The sequence below is a fragment of the Trachurus japonicus genome, chromosome 13 (assembly GCF_045865225.1).
Source record: "Trachurus japonicus isolate A0001 chromosome 13, Traja_1.0".
Lineage (NCBI taxonomy): Eukaryota > Metazoa > Chordata > Actinopteri > Carangiformes > Carangidae > Trachurus > Trachurus japonicus.
This window is the reverse complement of record NC_140919.1, coordinates 17844486-17860086: the sequence shown is the minus strand read 5'-3', so window position 1 is coordinate 17860086 and position 15601 is coordinate 17844486. Positions and strand designations below refer to the sequence as shown.

General features: G+C 43.3%; 3 protein-coding genes across 3 annotated transcripts in view; all 3 read left to right on the top strand.

The window, feature by feature from the left end:
- LOC146975804 (von Willebrand factor A domain-containing protein 5A-like) overlaps positions 1–15601 on the top strand; it is a 51967-nt gene that overhangs the window by 1307 nt on the left and 35059 nt on the right. Inside the window, exons 4-10 of the mRNA XM_085795042.1 lie at positions 54–220; positions 314–428; positions 502–677; positions 766–854; positions 1075–1219; positions 1334–1413; positions 1493–1607. Coding sequence (XP_085651168.1) covers positions 54–220; positions 314–428; positions 502–677; positions 766–854; positions 1075–1219; positions 1334–1413; positions 1493–1607 — 887 coding nt within the window. The remainder of the gene's footprint in view (positions 1–53; positions 221–313; positions 429–501; positions 678–765; positions 855–1074; positions 1220–1333; positions 1414–1492; positions 1608–15601) is intronic.
- The window catches only part of LOC146975807 (von Willebrand factor A domain-containing protein 5A-like), a 33323-nt gene that overhangs the window by 15309 nt on the left and 2413 nt on the right, over positions 1–15601 (top strand). The window lies entirely within an intron of this gene.
- On the top strand, positions 10654–11395 carry LOC146975808 (von Willebrand factor A domain-containing protein 5A-like). Its single transcript, XM_085795053.1, has 3 exons — positions 10654–10825; positions 10996–11119; positions 11253–11395. Exons 1-3 carry the CDS (start codon positions 10736–10738, stop codon positions 11330–11332), a joined length of 294 nt encoding a protein of 97 aa, XP_085651179.1. The 5' UTR covers positions 10654–10735; the 3' UTR covers positions 11333–11395.

Genomic DNA, 15601 nt, shown 5'->3' with positions numbered 1-15601 from the left:
TTAAATGCAATATTCAATTTAAAAGTCTAGTTTCTAAATTGGTTTCTAAACAGGTAGTGAAGGTGCCAGTGTCCAGGTGACTTCTGTTCCAGCCTCTCTGGTTCCCTACAGTCTGTCTTTTTCTGCCCGAGTGTCCTCTCCTCGTCCAGTCTCTAAAGTAGAGTCCAACTGTTCCCTGGACCCGGTCCAGTACCTCAACACAGAACAGACCCAGGCCACGGTAGGTAGACTGCTGATGTGTCTGCTGTGTGTGGCTGTTCCTCAACATTAGGAAGACATATCTGATGTTTATGATTGTTTTTGTGAACTCCAGGTGAAGTTGGCTGCAGGACACAAGTTTGACAGAGATGTTGAACTTCTGATTTATTACAAAGACGCCCACCAGCCCTCTGCTGTGGTGGAGGCAGGACAGGCCTCTGCCCAGTCTGGTGAGAGAAAACTACTCAAGATGTTATTTTGAATTGAAAGAGTTCATTCTCCAACACGTATGATGTGTTTCAGGCACTCTGATGGGTGATCCAGTCGTGATGCTGAGTCTGTACCCTGAGTTCCCTCAGTCTGTGATGTCTTCAGGCGCCTCAAGTGGAGAGTTTGTGTTCTTGATGGATCAATCCTGGAGCATGGACTCACCTATGAACCACGGCAAGAGTCATCTGACTCGTATTGCCAGTGCCAGGGTATTCGACAAGTGTTAAGGCATCATATAATCATTTATAGTTTACCTCTCACAGTAAACTTCACTATTGACTACTCTTCTATCTTCAGGATACTCTACTGCTGCTGTTGAAGAGTTTACCAATGGGCTGCTATTTCAACATCTACAGTTTCGGGTCGTGGTTTGAAAACATGTTCCCGTAAGTCACTTTTTATGTCACTTTGCAACTTTGTTGTGACAGTGGTGGTCCTGTCACTATGGCTCCAATTGATCATCTGCCCTGGCTACTTGGCCACAGGGATATCCTTTTGGGTGACTGGTTAGAGCAAATGACTATTACCCAGGAGATGTGGGTTCATGCCACATTGTAATCAGTCTTTCATGACTGTGCATGTGTTCATTCGTTTGTGTGATGGCAGTAAGAGTGTGGAGTACAGCCAGAGCTCCATGAAAAAGGCTGTGAAGAAGGTCCAGAAGATGAAGGCTAATCTAGGAGGAACAGAGATCCTGGAGCCCCTCCAACATATTTACAGCCAGCCCTGCATTCCCAGTCAACCCAGACAAGTAAAACACACCTCACACAGACATGCATATCACCATAAACACAACACAACAGCTGTGTTACTTCAGTGACATGATGTGATGTTATGTAACTCATGTGTAAACTCTTCTCTCCAGCTCTTTGTCTTCACTGACGGTGAAGTGGGCAACACCAGAGACGTGATCAATCTGGTGAAGAAGAATTCAGGTTCCCACAGGTGAAACAAAAACACAATCTCACAGTTTGACCCATGTTGTAGTGTAGTATGTCTTAAAAACAAAACTTCTGTATTTCAGGTGTTTCTCTTTTGGGATCGGGGAAGGAGCCAGCTCTGCTCTCATCAATGGGATTGCCAAGGAAGGAGGAGGTCACGCCCAGTTCATCACAGGAAAGGACAGGATGCAACCTAAAGTAAGAAAAGAAATGTGGTTGAAAAATATCTTCAAAAATGTAACCATTATTTTTTGTTTAAAAAAAGGGCTCAAAATGTCTCCCAAACAGATACATTTATTTTTTTCCCCATCAGGTGATACAGTCGCTGCGGTTTGCCCTGCAGCCAGCTGTGCAGGACATCTCAGTCACATGGGATTTACCAAAAGGAGTGTCTGTCACTGTTCTCTCTCCAACAAACACAACACTTTTCCTGGGTCAAAGGTCACTGGTTTATGCCCAGCTCACTGGACAGGTAGGAGCAGCACCAACTCACAGTGAAATACCTCTGTTTGATTTATTTCAGCTGTTACATTTAATGAATTGGAGACACAACATTACTGTGTATCAGGAAGCAGCAAACTTACCCCCTTGAAAATTTCTACCACTTAGTGTCAAACTAGTTAATTAATTAATTTATTTGTTTATTTCGGGCATGTCAATTAAATCATCATCATCACACTTCATCTTAGTTCAAATAATACAGTACACACGGCTGAAAGGGAAAGCAGGAGAAGCAAAAGCTTATCTAGTCCTGCCCCCATTACCTACAGAATAAAATCTTCATCCTAATCTTCTCTCTTTTTTTCTTTTTTTTTTAAAATGCAGAATCTGTGGTTTGTTTACAACAATTAACATGGTTTCTAACAGTGTGAAACTTTCTCAGAGTTCAACAGCATCAGAAGGTTTGGTGACGGTGAAGTACAGCCTGACAGGTCATCACTCTGAGAACCAGCTCCGCTTCAGTCTCAAACCTGCGGTGGACACGGGGTAAAACTATTGTTAGAAAACAGCCACAACAAAAGCAAGATCGGCTAGAGATGCTGCATATCTCTATATTTGACTTATATACAAGAAATTCCACCTGCGTTCACTCCTCTGTCCTGTCTGCAGATTAACAGTCCACAGGTTGGGTGCTCGGACTCTGATTCGCTCCCTGGAGATGCAGGAGAGAGAGCACAGAGGACGGAGAGATGGAGGAGTGAACGAAAAGGTGGTGAAGCTCAGTGTCCAATCAGGAGTGAGCAGCTCCTACACTGCCTTCATTGCTGTGACCAAAGTCAAAGGCAAACCGATTCTAGGACCTCTGCTGCGCAGAAATGTTCCACCACTCAGTAAGTGCATCACCCACTCCTTTAAAGTTACTGCAGCTCACCATGGCTGAGTCTGATAGACCGATGAGTAGGTCTTCGGGTCAGACAGGGGAGAAGCCAGGAGCGTTTTGGGTTGAAGAGGGACTTATCTGCCGGTAGGTGTCCTCCGACCTGCGAGCAACCACAGAGTCTGAGCAGGAACAGGTCCGCCTGCTCCAGAGATTCAATTCTCCTCTCATGAGGTGATGATGTCGATCAGACCTCCTTCCAGTCTCTCCTTTGTTTGATTTCCCTCCACCACACAGCTCCAAGGTGTGTCTCATTTCTAACCTTTCCTTTCCGCTCCTTACCAGTGACATGGAACAGATCTGGATCGAAGCAGTGTAATTCTCCGTCCAGTAAGTACAAAGTTGAATGGGACCTGTGTATTGCTGTAAATATAGTAATCTGATGAAATATGGAGGAAAGGACACATTTCAGTGGCAGAAATTTTTCAATTTTTTGCAGCGATAATGTGAAATACTCTACATGAGTTAGGTTTGCTCTGATATGTTTGGTCTGACATTGATATCAAGCACATCTGAAAGTGGAATATGTCTGTCATACAGTTATTAATGGACAACCAGTCAGTGAGCTAATTTATTTTTGTGTGTGCATGCGTGCCTGTGTGCATGTGTGTACGTAAGCAGTGTACGTATGTGCTCATAATGTGCACAAAACATAAAATGATTACAGTCCTTGAAACATCTCTGAAGTTTTCCACTAGGTGGCATCTTGCTTAATCTGGATTACATTACAGAGTTTATTCAGAAACTATTCTGCATTTGCTTGTTCTGCTCTCTCCTCAGGAAAAGCAAAATCTAGTGGCATATCATCTTTATTTAGGCTAGCATGGGGGAAACCAAAGCAGAGCAGTCAACAGTATGGTAAGTAGACGCCTGCACACCACAGTCATACTTATTATTTTCAGTATGTCAGAGCAGATCTTATATTGTTTCAGGTATTATTGTAGTAAACTTAAAGGGATAGTTCAACATTTTGGCAAATTGGCCCATTGCCATAATCGTTATAGTCATAGCAGTAGGTTCGTTACCTTTATCTGTCAGTGTAAGCTATTTTTAGACACCGGTGCGCAGTGGCAGGCTGCTCAGAGCTACGCTACAGAGGCTATTGGAATTTCTTGGTTTCCCTCTTCAAACTCATCAAATACACAATCCAACAACTCCAAAACGCTCTGGTGGACAAGTTGTGACCTGCACATTCACCACGCTATGAGATAATGACAAAACGTTATGGAACATAGTTGTTTTAGAGGTAAATTCATGCAAAACCGCTGATATGCGTTGCGTTCAGGGACAGTTTTTCAGCAAGCAGTCTCTGTATTTACCTTGTAAACGGCTCTGTCTTGTAACGTTCCATTATTATCTCATAGTGTGGTGAATGTGCAGGTCACAACTTGTCCACCAGAGCGTTTTGGAGTTGTTGGATTGTGTATTTGATGAGTGTGATGAGGAAAACCAAGAAATCCCATTAGCCTCCATAGCATAGCTCTGAGCAGCTCGCGGCTCTGCTCCGCTGTTCTAAAAATATCTTACACCGACAATTAAAGGTAACGAACCTACTGCTATGACTATAGGGATTATGGCAATGGACCAATTTGCCAAAATGTTGAACTATCCCTTTAAGTGAGTAAGCATTTTGTTGAGTAACACTGATTTTCAGATATTTAGTGATAAAATATTTCTCTGGATATTTATGGGCTGAGTTGTGTGTCACTATTTGAAACTATTTGAAATTTTCTTACACAGATATTATTTTATAGAATCACAACTAATTCAAATGTATATTTAAGGACCAGTTTCCATATTGTACTTGATCTGATACTGATCTGAGAGTGAACAGCATCATCTGAATTGTAGATTATTCATTTGGATTCTGCTGGATTCCAATAAAATTGAACCTAAATCTAATAATTCAGTTCAAATGTTACTGTGTACAGTAAATTAAGTCTGCAAATCCACAATTATTAATTCAGAATTATTTAATTATTGAAGTGAAATAATGTCAATTCTTCCAGTAAAGATCTATTGGTGTTTGTGGATTAAACTGTTGGTTCCTTGTATTGTCGCTCTCATTGCTGTTGTCTCATGTACCACTTGTGACAGGTGCACTCATAAAGAATGATCGCCGTGGCGATATTAGATGTACTCTACCTGTCCGAGGTAATCATCAATTCATTCTACAAATCTGCTGTTATTAATTGTGACTTATTTAATTACTTACGTAAATAAAAAATATGAATTCATTATGGTGACTGAACAGTCCGCTTGATTTTCATGGATTACACTGTTCTGCTGTCTAATACACTACTGCTCTTTTTCTCTTAACATGACAACTAAATACATAGAGTCTGATGATTGATGTGAGTAACAATTAAAGGTAAAATTTTGGAGAATGCTTATTTAAAAAACAAAAAAACATCCAGGGAGCGTTTAGGGGGTGCTTTACCAGTATTGATTTAAAGGGACAACGAGGAGTTTCTATTTGGTTATAAACAAGTCTCACGTTAATGTGGATGAATGTACGCTACCCACACTTGTTAATGGCTCCATTTTCGATAAATATATCGTTTTGTCTCTATCGTTATTTTGTTATTTTAATTAATGGTGGAAATGCTGGGCGAGCCGACCAGCGTTTCCTTACTTTCGGTTTCGCGGACGCTCATGAGAATAACCCCGCCGTATTGCCGTTTATGGTCGGAACTACGACGGTAACTGAACCTCTTTGAACCTCTGACTTTAATTATTGATGAATGAAAATATGAGTCCATCTTGCGCCGGTTGAAGAATTCTACGGTGCGCGCGGAGGCTCATAAATGTAGTGTGAAAACGCTTCGCTTTTCCAAAACTCCTTGTTGTCCCTTTAAGCATTAAAAAAATCATCGGTCCTCTCTGTGTGTGCAGCCAAGGGATGCGCTTGAATGTGGTGACGTAGGGACGAGGGCGGGGGCTGCTAACTCCATCGGCTGACAAGAAGTTAGCCAAAATGACCAGATCGCTTACTTCTACTTTAATTAATTTGAGAAATTTTGACGGGTTTGACAATGACTTCCTGTTTACCTCGGACCAGCCAATAGTAGCCAGAATGGGCTCTTTACACAGCTCCATAACTTCCTGAACTTAATGCTGCTCCTTTGTTTCCTGTCTTACTTTATTGGACAAACTGATTAATCCAGGAGTGTCTGAGTAGTCACAATGGTCAGACACACCTGGATTTGGCACAGTTTGGTTTGTGCTTTGTGTTTGCTCATAAAGTGTTGCCTCCTTGTATTATTGCTTTCATTGCTGTTGTCTAATTTACCACTTGTTTTTTATCTCATGTGACAGAACTAAAAGGGAATGATCTTGGATGTACTCTTTCTCGCCGAGGTAATCAATTCAATCTATTAATTGTGACTAATGTAATTACTCAAATCAAAAATATGAATTCAGTGTGGTGACTGAACAGTCCTATTAGTGTTCATGGATTACACTGTTGGGTAGCTTATGTTTTTGTCTAATATACTTCTGGTCTTTTTCTCTTAATATGACTACAACAAAGACAGTGATACTGTAGTAATAATTAAGAGAATTTGGAGTGTGTACCTTGTAATGTTAGCAATGGATGTAATAAAGACTATTAAGGAAACTAATTCAGTCATTTTTTAAGGCTTTACAGTCTTTGGATTTCTATTCAAAAATATAATTCATTGTGTCTTGTGTTTTATTTAATGCACTTGTTTTTTATCTCAATGTGACAGGTGAACTTAAAGGGAATGATGACCGAGGCTATATTGGATGTACTCTACCTGTCCGAGGTAATCAATTCAGTCCGCAAAATCTGCTGTTATTAATTGTGTCTTATTTAATTACTCAAATAAAAAGCGAGCTCCTCCCGGGTGACAGAGCTCCTCACCCTATCTCTCAGGGAGCGCCCCGCCACCCTGCAGAGGAAACTCATTTCGACCGCTTGTATCATGACCATAGGTGAGGGTGGGAATGTAGATCGCCATGCGAACCAAGCTCCTGCTCCGGTCATACAGGGACCGTACAGTCCTCAGCAGAGGGCCTCCGACCCCATACTCCCGGAGCACCTCCCACAGGATGCCACGTGGGACACGGTTGAAAGCCTTCTCCAAGTCCACAAAGCACATGTGGACTGGTTGGGCAAACTTCCCATGCGCCCTCGAGCACCCTGCGGAGGGTATCGAGCTGGTCCAGCGTTCCACGGCAAGGACGAAAACCGCATTGTTCCTCCTGAATCCGAGGTTCGACTATCGGCTGAATTCTCCTCTCCAGTACCCTAGAATAGACTTTCCCCGGGAGGCTGAAGAGTGTGATCCCCCGATAGTTGGAACACACCCTCCGGTCCCCCTTTTTGAAGAGAGGGACCACCACCCCGGTCTGCCAGTCCAGAGGCACTGTCCCCGACTGCCACGCGATGCTGCAGAGGCGTGTCAGCCACGACAGCCCCGCAACATCCAGAGACTTGAGGTACTCAGGGCGGATCTCATCCACCCCCGGTGCCTTGCCACCGAGGAGCTTCCGGACTACCTCAGTGACTTCAGCTTGGGTGATGGATGAATCAACCTCTGAGTCCTCAGCCTCTGCTTCCTCTATGGAAGGCGTGTCAGTGGGATTGAGGAGGTCCTCGAAGCATTCCTTCCACCGCCCGACAATATCTCCAGTCGAGGTCAACACCTCCCCTTCTCCACTGTGAACAGTGTTGGCGGAGCACTGCTTCCCCCTCGCGAGGCGTCGGATAGTTTGCCAGAATTTCCTCGAGGCAGACCGGTAGTCCTCCTCCATGGCCTCCCCGAACTTTTCCCAGACCCGAGTTTTTGCTTCAGCGACTGCCCGGGCTGCCGTCCGCTTGGCCTGCCGGTATCAGCTGCCTCAGGAGTCCCCCGAGCTAGCCAGGCTCGGTAGGACTCCTTCTTCAGCTTGACGGCATCCCTTACTTCTGGTGTCCACCACCGGGTTCGGGGATTGCCACCGCGATAGGCACCAGAGAGCCCACACCAGCTCGCCGCCTCTCATGTGGAAGAGAGTCCAGCCTCTCTCAAGGAGTTGGGTACCGGAGCCCAAACTGTGCGTGGAGGTGAGCCCGACTTTCTCTAGCCGGTACCGCTCAACCTCCCGCACAAGCTCAGGCTCTTTCCCCCGCAGCGAGGTGACATTCCATGTCCCTAAAGCCAGAGTCGTTGTCCGGGGATTGGGTCGCCGGGGCCCCCGCCCACGGCTGCCACCCAAAACACACGGCAACGACCCCTTGTGATCCCTCCTGTGGGTGGTAGGCCTACTGGAAGGTGGGCCCACGTCGCTCCTTCGGGCTGAGCCCGGCTGGGTCCCATGGGCAGAGACCTGGCCACCAGGCACTCGCCTGCGAGCCCCAACTCTGTGCATGGCTCCAGGGTGGGGCCCCAGTAACGCCGATCCGGGCGACGTGGTCTTCTTTGATGATATGCCGTTCATAAGGGGTTTTGGAACCGCTCTTAGTCTGACCCGTCACCTAGGACCTGTTTGCCTTGGGAGACCCTACTAGGGGCATTAAGCCCCCGACAACATAGCTCCTAGGGTCATTCGGGTGCTTAAACCCCTCCACCACGGTTCAAGGAGGGGGAAGTGCAAGTCCAGACTCCAAAAAATGGTGACAATATGAAGATATGGGGAAACACAACTACTTGCAGCCTCTCCAGGCAGAGTATAAGAGTGATGTAGTTAGACAAGCGAGAGTGATCATTCACACACTATAGCCGTGTTTCCACTGCAGGAGTTCCTGGTAAAGGGAGGGGGTAGGAACTTCTACAGGAACCGTCCTCTCACTCGGCCCTCTCAGTGGCCGTGTTTCCACTGCAGAGTAGGACCCCGCGGTGACGTCATGAGTTTCGATCGCCGCTTAATCGCTGTGCGACAGTTTCGACCGTGACGTCACCCAGGCAGGTCACAAGCACATGCACAAAAATCATAACAACAACGAAGAAGGATGGAAGGAGCTGAGGCGGTAGCCGCGTTTCTGGTTTGTGTGTTTGTGCACATGGCGGTTGATTGTAATCCTGCTTGAGTTTTTTTATTTTTTTTTACTTTTCACGGCATTGTTTTGCGGCGTGATGGATCCCCAGTGTGTCGAGGTGCGCTGATATTTTCATTTCGCCGCGATGACTCAAACCCCCTCTGAATCTCCTCGGTGCCGTAGACTGCAATCAATGCCTGCACCTCATCGTCGGTCCATTTGTCGTACATCTTCCTGCTGTTTTCTTGTTGTTTACAGCGGTGTCTGCTAGGCTAATGCTCCCCTTCTGCTCCCCCTTTTAAAAATGCCGGTTGTTTTGGTGCTTTCTGGTAGCGTCAGAGCTGCTCTAGCTTTAGCCAATCAGCGCCGGGTTAACCTCGAGCCCCACCCAGGAGCTTTTCAGGGCCGAACGGAGTACCTACCCTGGAGTAGGTACTCAGTTGGCCCCTGTAAAAGTTCCTGTAAATGGCCCTGTGGGAGGTTCCTGCAGTGGAAACACGCACCAACGGGGCTGGCCCCGTAAAATTACCCCGAAGTTCCTGCAATGGAAACGCGCCTTATGCTACCGTTAGGGAGGTGCTTCAGAGCCAGCACCTGGCACACCCCACTTTCCTAAACCCTAAACCCTCCATTACTGCCGCACTACATCTGCTGACCCTGTCATGTTGTTCTGTGAGAGTCAGCTGGTAAGTATGTCATGGTTACCGTAATTTCCTTTTGCTGCTATTGCTTACTGATCTAGTTTCAGGAATGGACTATGGTCTCATATGGTTTTATTACCACTTATTACTAGTAAGTTTTTACTAAGACGTTTTTACTTTGGTCTCATTTATTACAGTAACTTTTTTTGGATGAATGAGAATATCCATAGATTTATAACAGTAAGTTTTTTATGAGGTTCTTGATATGGATTTTTATTGCACTACCACTGATTATGGTCATGATACGACTGATTACAAAACAAAGTGGCTACGTGTAACTGGGGCAGTGGTATGTTTGTTGTATGTCCACATGTAAATGGTGATGATTTACGTATGTGAATAATAATCAAGAGAATTTGGAGAGTGCACCTTGTAATGATAATAATGGATGTGGCCAGGTCTGGCCAAAGAGATCTATTCTCAAGGGAAAACCTGGAAAAATAAATGTTAAATAAAAATGGATGTAATAAACGCTATTTAGGAAGCCATTGAGTACAATTAGTCAATGTTTTAGTCTATACAGTCTTTGGATTTTTATTCAAATATAATTTATTGTTTATTGTCTTGTGTTTGATTTAAATGTACATTGATTAATGTTCTGTAAATGTTTTAAGATTTTGCTTTGTGCTTTGGTGTGTGTGGATTAATCTGTCGGTTTATTGTATTTCTGCTGTTTTTGTCATTGTCCGGCCTCTCTTTTCTCTTAATATCACAGTTGATGACAGAGAGCTTAATTGCAAAGGGCCTGATTTCTGTAGGTGTAAGCAACAACAGCTTTTTGAGGTACTATGAATAATGGATGTAGTAAATGTAAACACAAAATCTAAAATCTAGTCAAGATTTGAAACCTTACGGTCTTTTTATCCTCACTCAGCAGTGACATTTCATTGATTATTGTCTTTTATTTGAATGTGAGGATGAAGTCACCCTGTGCAATGAATTAATATAAAAAGAGTCCTTATACTGTTCACTGACTGATTATATGAAAGCTAACATTTAGTACAGACAGACCTTCTTCTCCAATAAATACATTTCTGCAGATTAACATGCTGACAATGTGGATGAGGAAATTTTTCACAATGTCGAAGGAATCTCAGACAGAAGGAGACAGAGAAACTTAAAACAGGAGAATCATACAGGGATCGTTTTATCTCTATTTATCTTTCTCAAACGTTTTTCTTCAGCCTTGGATTGTGATCCAGTTAAGGACACCGCTCCCAAACAGCCTGTCAGAGACCCTCTGCTGCAGCTGGTTTCCCTCCAGATGGCGTCTGGCTGCTGGCTGCTGGATCCAGGTCTGGCTGCTGCACTGGGAAAGACCAGAAAGAAGGTGGACAAGGCAAAACCTGCATCGGTGGGTTACTGTAACCTTTAATGACACACATCTACAATGGGACTTGTTTTGGTATTAAACAGTGACATCAGGCTACCTTTTCCCCTGAGGTACTTTATATAGTACTTGCTCTCTTTGATTTCCTGTCACCTTTTCTGTCCCATGTGATTTTGTTTGATTGGCTGAACCAGGTGAACCAGGAAGTGTGGGCCACCACTCTGGCTCTGATCTGGCTTCATGCTTTCAAGTTGGATGCTAAGGAGGAGTGGGAGCTCCTGGCTATGAAGGCTGCATCATGGCTCCGTGCTCAGAACGGTAATAAACATGATAATGAGTAGTTATAACAGTGTGTGCTGGTTAAAATCAGCTGTTTGACTTGTCTTTGTTTCAGCACCATGTCACAGTTCTCATCCTCGCTTCCCTGGTCTTTTATTTTTTTATTTTTCAGCCCCATGTATGGCAGAGTGTGTGGAAGCTGGAAATGCACTGTTGGGTTGCAAGGTGCAGAAAGAAACCCTGGGGCTCTGACGTATTTCATTAGCCTGGCTGCTCTTTTTTAGTTGTCAACAGCCTTTACAAAACCAACACTGTAACAACTTTATCTAATTGTATTATGTCTATTTTAATTTGGTCTTCCTCTTTTTTCATCATTATTTCCCTTTCGGTGTCAGTGATGGTTTTGGTGTCAGTGTTTCTTACTTTGCACCAGTCAAAATGATAATCTTGTGTTGGCGAGTGAAATCAGTGAAAAGAATAAAGTTTAATTTCGTGAAATTACTTGTGTTGTTGTTGTTGTTGTTGTTGTTGTTGTTGTTGTTGTTGTTGTTGTTGTTGTTAACTACACCAGACAGAGAGAGGGAGAAAAAAAGAGAGAAAGGCTTTCGGTAACTGGATTTAAATAGTAACTTTAAACTCCACCCATGCGGTGGTTTTCGGTAATGAAATCGAGCGTACCGGCGGGGGCTGGGCGGGGGCGTGCCAGTTTTCTTTCAGTTTCAACCGGGATAAGGATTACTGTCCCCTGCACAGACCTAATACATCCATGGCACAGACCACCATCAGAGGATACGAGGGCGTGGCTGCACGATACAGATCTGGACATGATGATGACGATAAGAAAGAAGAATGTAAGAAGGATGCCTTTGTAACACACACAGGTAGGTTGACTTTAAGGCTTACATGTGAATGAAGGAGCTGCAGTGAAAGTGACTCGTACTGTAAACGCGGATCGACAGAGGTGAGCTTTATTCTTCTTCTGTGCTTGTATTCTGCAGTGCGAAATGATGCGCTTGTTACCAGCTGTTCACCACTGACATGACACGCCGAGAAACATTTAACAACAGCTGGATAGTCATTGGGTTATGGATCTTTTGAATGATTTTTGTTATCATAAGGCTATCTAACAAACCGTGACTATTTCCTGTCAGCGCACTGACTCGCTCTAAATTAAATTCAAACTTAATTGCATCTGTCCCTTAACAAACAGCCGATTTAAAGGGATAGTTCAACATTTTGGCAAATTGGCCCATTGCCATAGCAGTAGGTTCGTTACCTTTAATTGTCGGTGCAAGCTATTTTTAGAACTGCTCAGAGCTACGCTATGGAGGCTAATTGGATTTATTGGTTTCCCTCGGGGTTTTTTTTATTTCCTTTAACCCTTACATACTGTTTAAATTTGATACCTTCACAGTATGGTTCGGGTCAATTTTGACCCGGACCAAGAATTCCCTCATAGTAAGTGTCTATATTGAATTTTAAACTACAGATCTATTTAGAATGTTTAAATAGCATATGACACATAAATTAATGTATGATTAAGTGTTAAAAAAAAATTCAGAGAGCAGGGAGAGTGCATTTTTTAAGTTTTACAACACTCGTTTTTGGAGAAAAACTTCTACTATTACACAGTATTACATCCTGTTCTACATAAGACATAAACACATAAAAGCCACAATGATTTAAATATATTTCATTGAATTTTAAAATGGCATGAACATTGTGAAACTGTTGGAATTCATAATATGACCATGTTTAACAATTGCGACCATTAGGTGCTATATGTTATAAGGTAGATGCTATATCATAAGAAATCATAATTATCAATATTAATTCAACATTTACCACTTAGAACACAAAAACATTAAATAATAAAATGCTTATTATAAAAAAAATGTACTCTCCCTGCTTTATATATAATATGGTTTTCTTTGGCGTTGTCTTCCTGCTCTGACACATCCTCCACCAAATCACTATCAACCTCCTCCTTTTGGAAGATCAGATAAAGGGCCTGTTGTACCAAGTCTCGCTGCCATGATGTCAGTCACTGAAATGGCAGCTCAGGAACCTCTATGTCATGACCCCCCACCACCACCCTCCCAACGCAAATTGATTCAAATTTGTTACTTTATAGATTATTTTATTACATTGCAGGTGCAGGTGCTTGCAGGTGCAGGTGCTTGCAGGTGCAGATCTCGTGTCTGTGTCAAGGCACCCCTTGACCTCAGATGACCTCTGTTCCATTTGTGCACCATATATGATCACTACTATGCTGTTTTACTATTTCACTGTTTCGAGGTTCCCCCATGCCCCCTCAAAGACCAGCAGGTGTCTGTCTCTGGGCAAATGTGGTGGGAACACAGGCAGTTCTCGTGACAGTGTCAAAGTCCCCCTTGAACTCTGTTTCTGTCACCACTGTCCCATAAATTATACACACAAACATGGCCTGTACAGTTCCGCAGTTTCAAGATTCCCTAAAACCACAATTTTCCTTGATTTGACCCACACTGGTGGATCGAAAATCCATCTAAACAGATACGGGTCAAATTTGACCCGAAACAGCCTCAGTGTATAAAAATTTGTAGCACCTGTTCAAAAGTATACAATTTAAAAATATTTTCATTTTTGTGTATTTTGGGTCACTTTAGGAAAAGTCATAAAATTTCAGCCTAAAAGAATGATGTTTAGGGTATTTTTTCTGCTGTGAAATGTCAAAACGGGTCAAATTTGACCCGAACAGTATGTAAGGGTTAAAGGGATAGTTCAACATTTTGGCAATTGACCCATTGCCATACTCCCTATAGCCTAGTTGAGTTAGTGTGTGACCAATATACTTCTCTTCTCTTGATATTCCAGATTGCTCATCCGTGTTGCATTCAGGAAGATCCGTCTTGAACTGTTGGTGCCAAATTTCCTCCAGATTCACAACTGAGACTCCATACTGTTAATTCTCGTTCTTCACAATCTCTGTTTCCATTCACAGTCCAGCCCAACATTGTCCTGACTGCATAAGGTCCACCATTTACACTGTGAATGACTTCCAGTGGTTCCAAAGCTTTAGGAACATTTGTCCCAATCAGCAGTTCAACATCTGCATCAATCACAGGAAGATGTAGGCCTACCGATATCAAATTAACCATGAAGATCCCTCTCTCTGGGAATGTTCTCCCTGTGGACGGGCATACGCTCCTGCGTGTAAGTCTTTGGCAGTTCACAAAAGCTGGTACTTCCTAAACCAGCAACCTCCAGTCCTGAGACAATGCTACTCACAACCTTCTCCTGGCCCATGGTCCTTAAGAGGATGTGCGACCTCTTTCCTGTGAGGCATAGCTTGAGCATCAGTCCCTCTGTGCAAAAGACTGCTGTACTTCCTTGATCCAAGAAAGCATAAGTGGTGATGATCTTGCCTCCTTTCTTGGAGCTGACCTGCACAGGAACAACAGGAAGCTTATACAATCATTATCACCAGCCCCGGTGAGCCCACTTGACACCAAGGTGCCGTCTACTGCCACCTCTGATTCTCCTTCCTCTTCTCAGAAGTTCTTTTCCTTTTCTTTTGGAGGAATGTGAAGTATAGTTGGATGTTGGAGACCACATTTTGCACAGGAGATCAATTTTCTGCAATATTTGCTGATGTGTCCAAGACAGCCGAAACAGACACCATTTTCTCTTATGAAGCCTATCTTCTCTTTGTGGGTTCTTTTCTCCAACTAAGGGCACAAATCCAGAGTTATTCTCCACAGGAGCCACCGTGTTGACAAAGCTTGCTCCTTCGATTCCAGAACGAGGTGGTCTGAATTTGTTTATGCCTTTATTAACCGTCACTGAGGGTGCATCCTGTACATGTTCCCAAACACTGGATCAGTTAAGATTTTCACTTGTCTTTCAATAAAATTGGTGATGTCACTAACTCTCATGTTGCGTCTCTCCTGCAGTTCTCCACTTGTCTCGGAACTTATAAGGCAATTTCCTAATAACGGCAAACATGTTAGCAGACAAATCAAGCTCATGCAAATATTCCACACCCATTAGAACGGCTTCTGAGGAATATCTCCTGGAGAGCTTTGACGTCTTCTGGTTTGAGGGATCTGGCTCTTCACATACTGGAGGCCTCCAGTAAAGGCTAATTAAGCATATAAATCAAAAACAAGATAGGAGGTATATAATTGAATAAATGTTTTATTTTTTTTGGTCTTTGATGATCAAAATTGCTGTGCTATGTGTGCCACCTTCAAGCCAACAGGACCAGGAACTTCCATTGCACAATGGAATGAGTAATTGCAAAACAGTTTAAGACATGTTGAATTGTTATATAGAAAAAATATAATAATGTTTAGATGTCAAATAATAAAAAATAAAATATATATACTGTATATATATAATTTGTTTTCAATTTAACAGATCCAATGTGATGACTGCAACTCGTGGTTCCATGGCTCATGTCTGTCCATGGACTTAGAGGATGCCATGAAATTCCCTTATGCCAATAGAAACAAGGGACATGTTTATGTTGCAATAAAA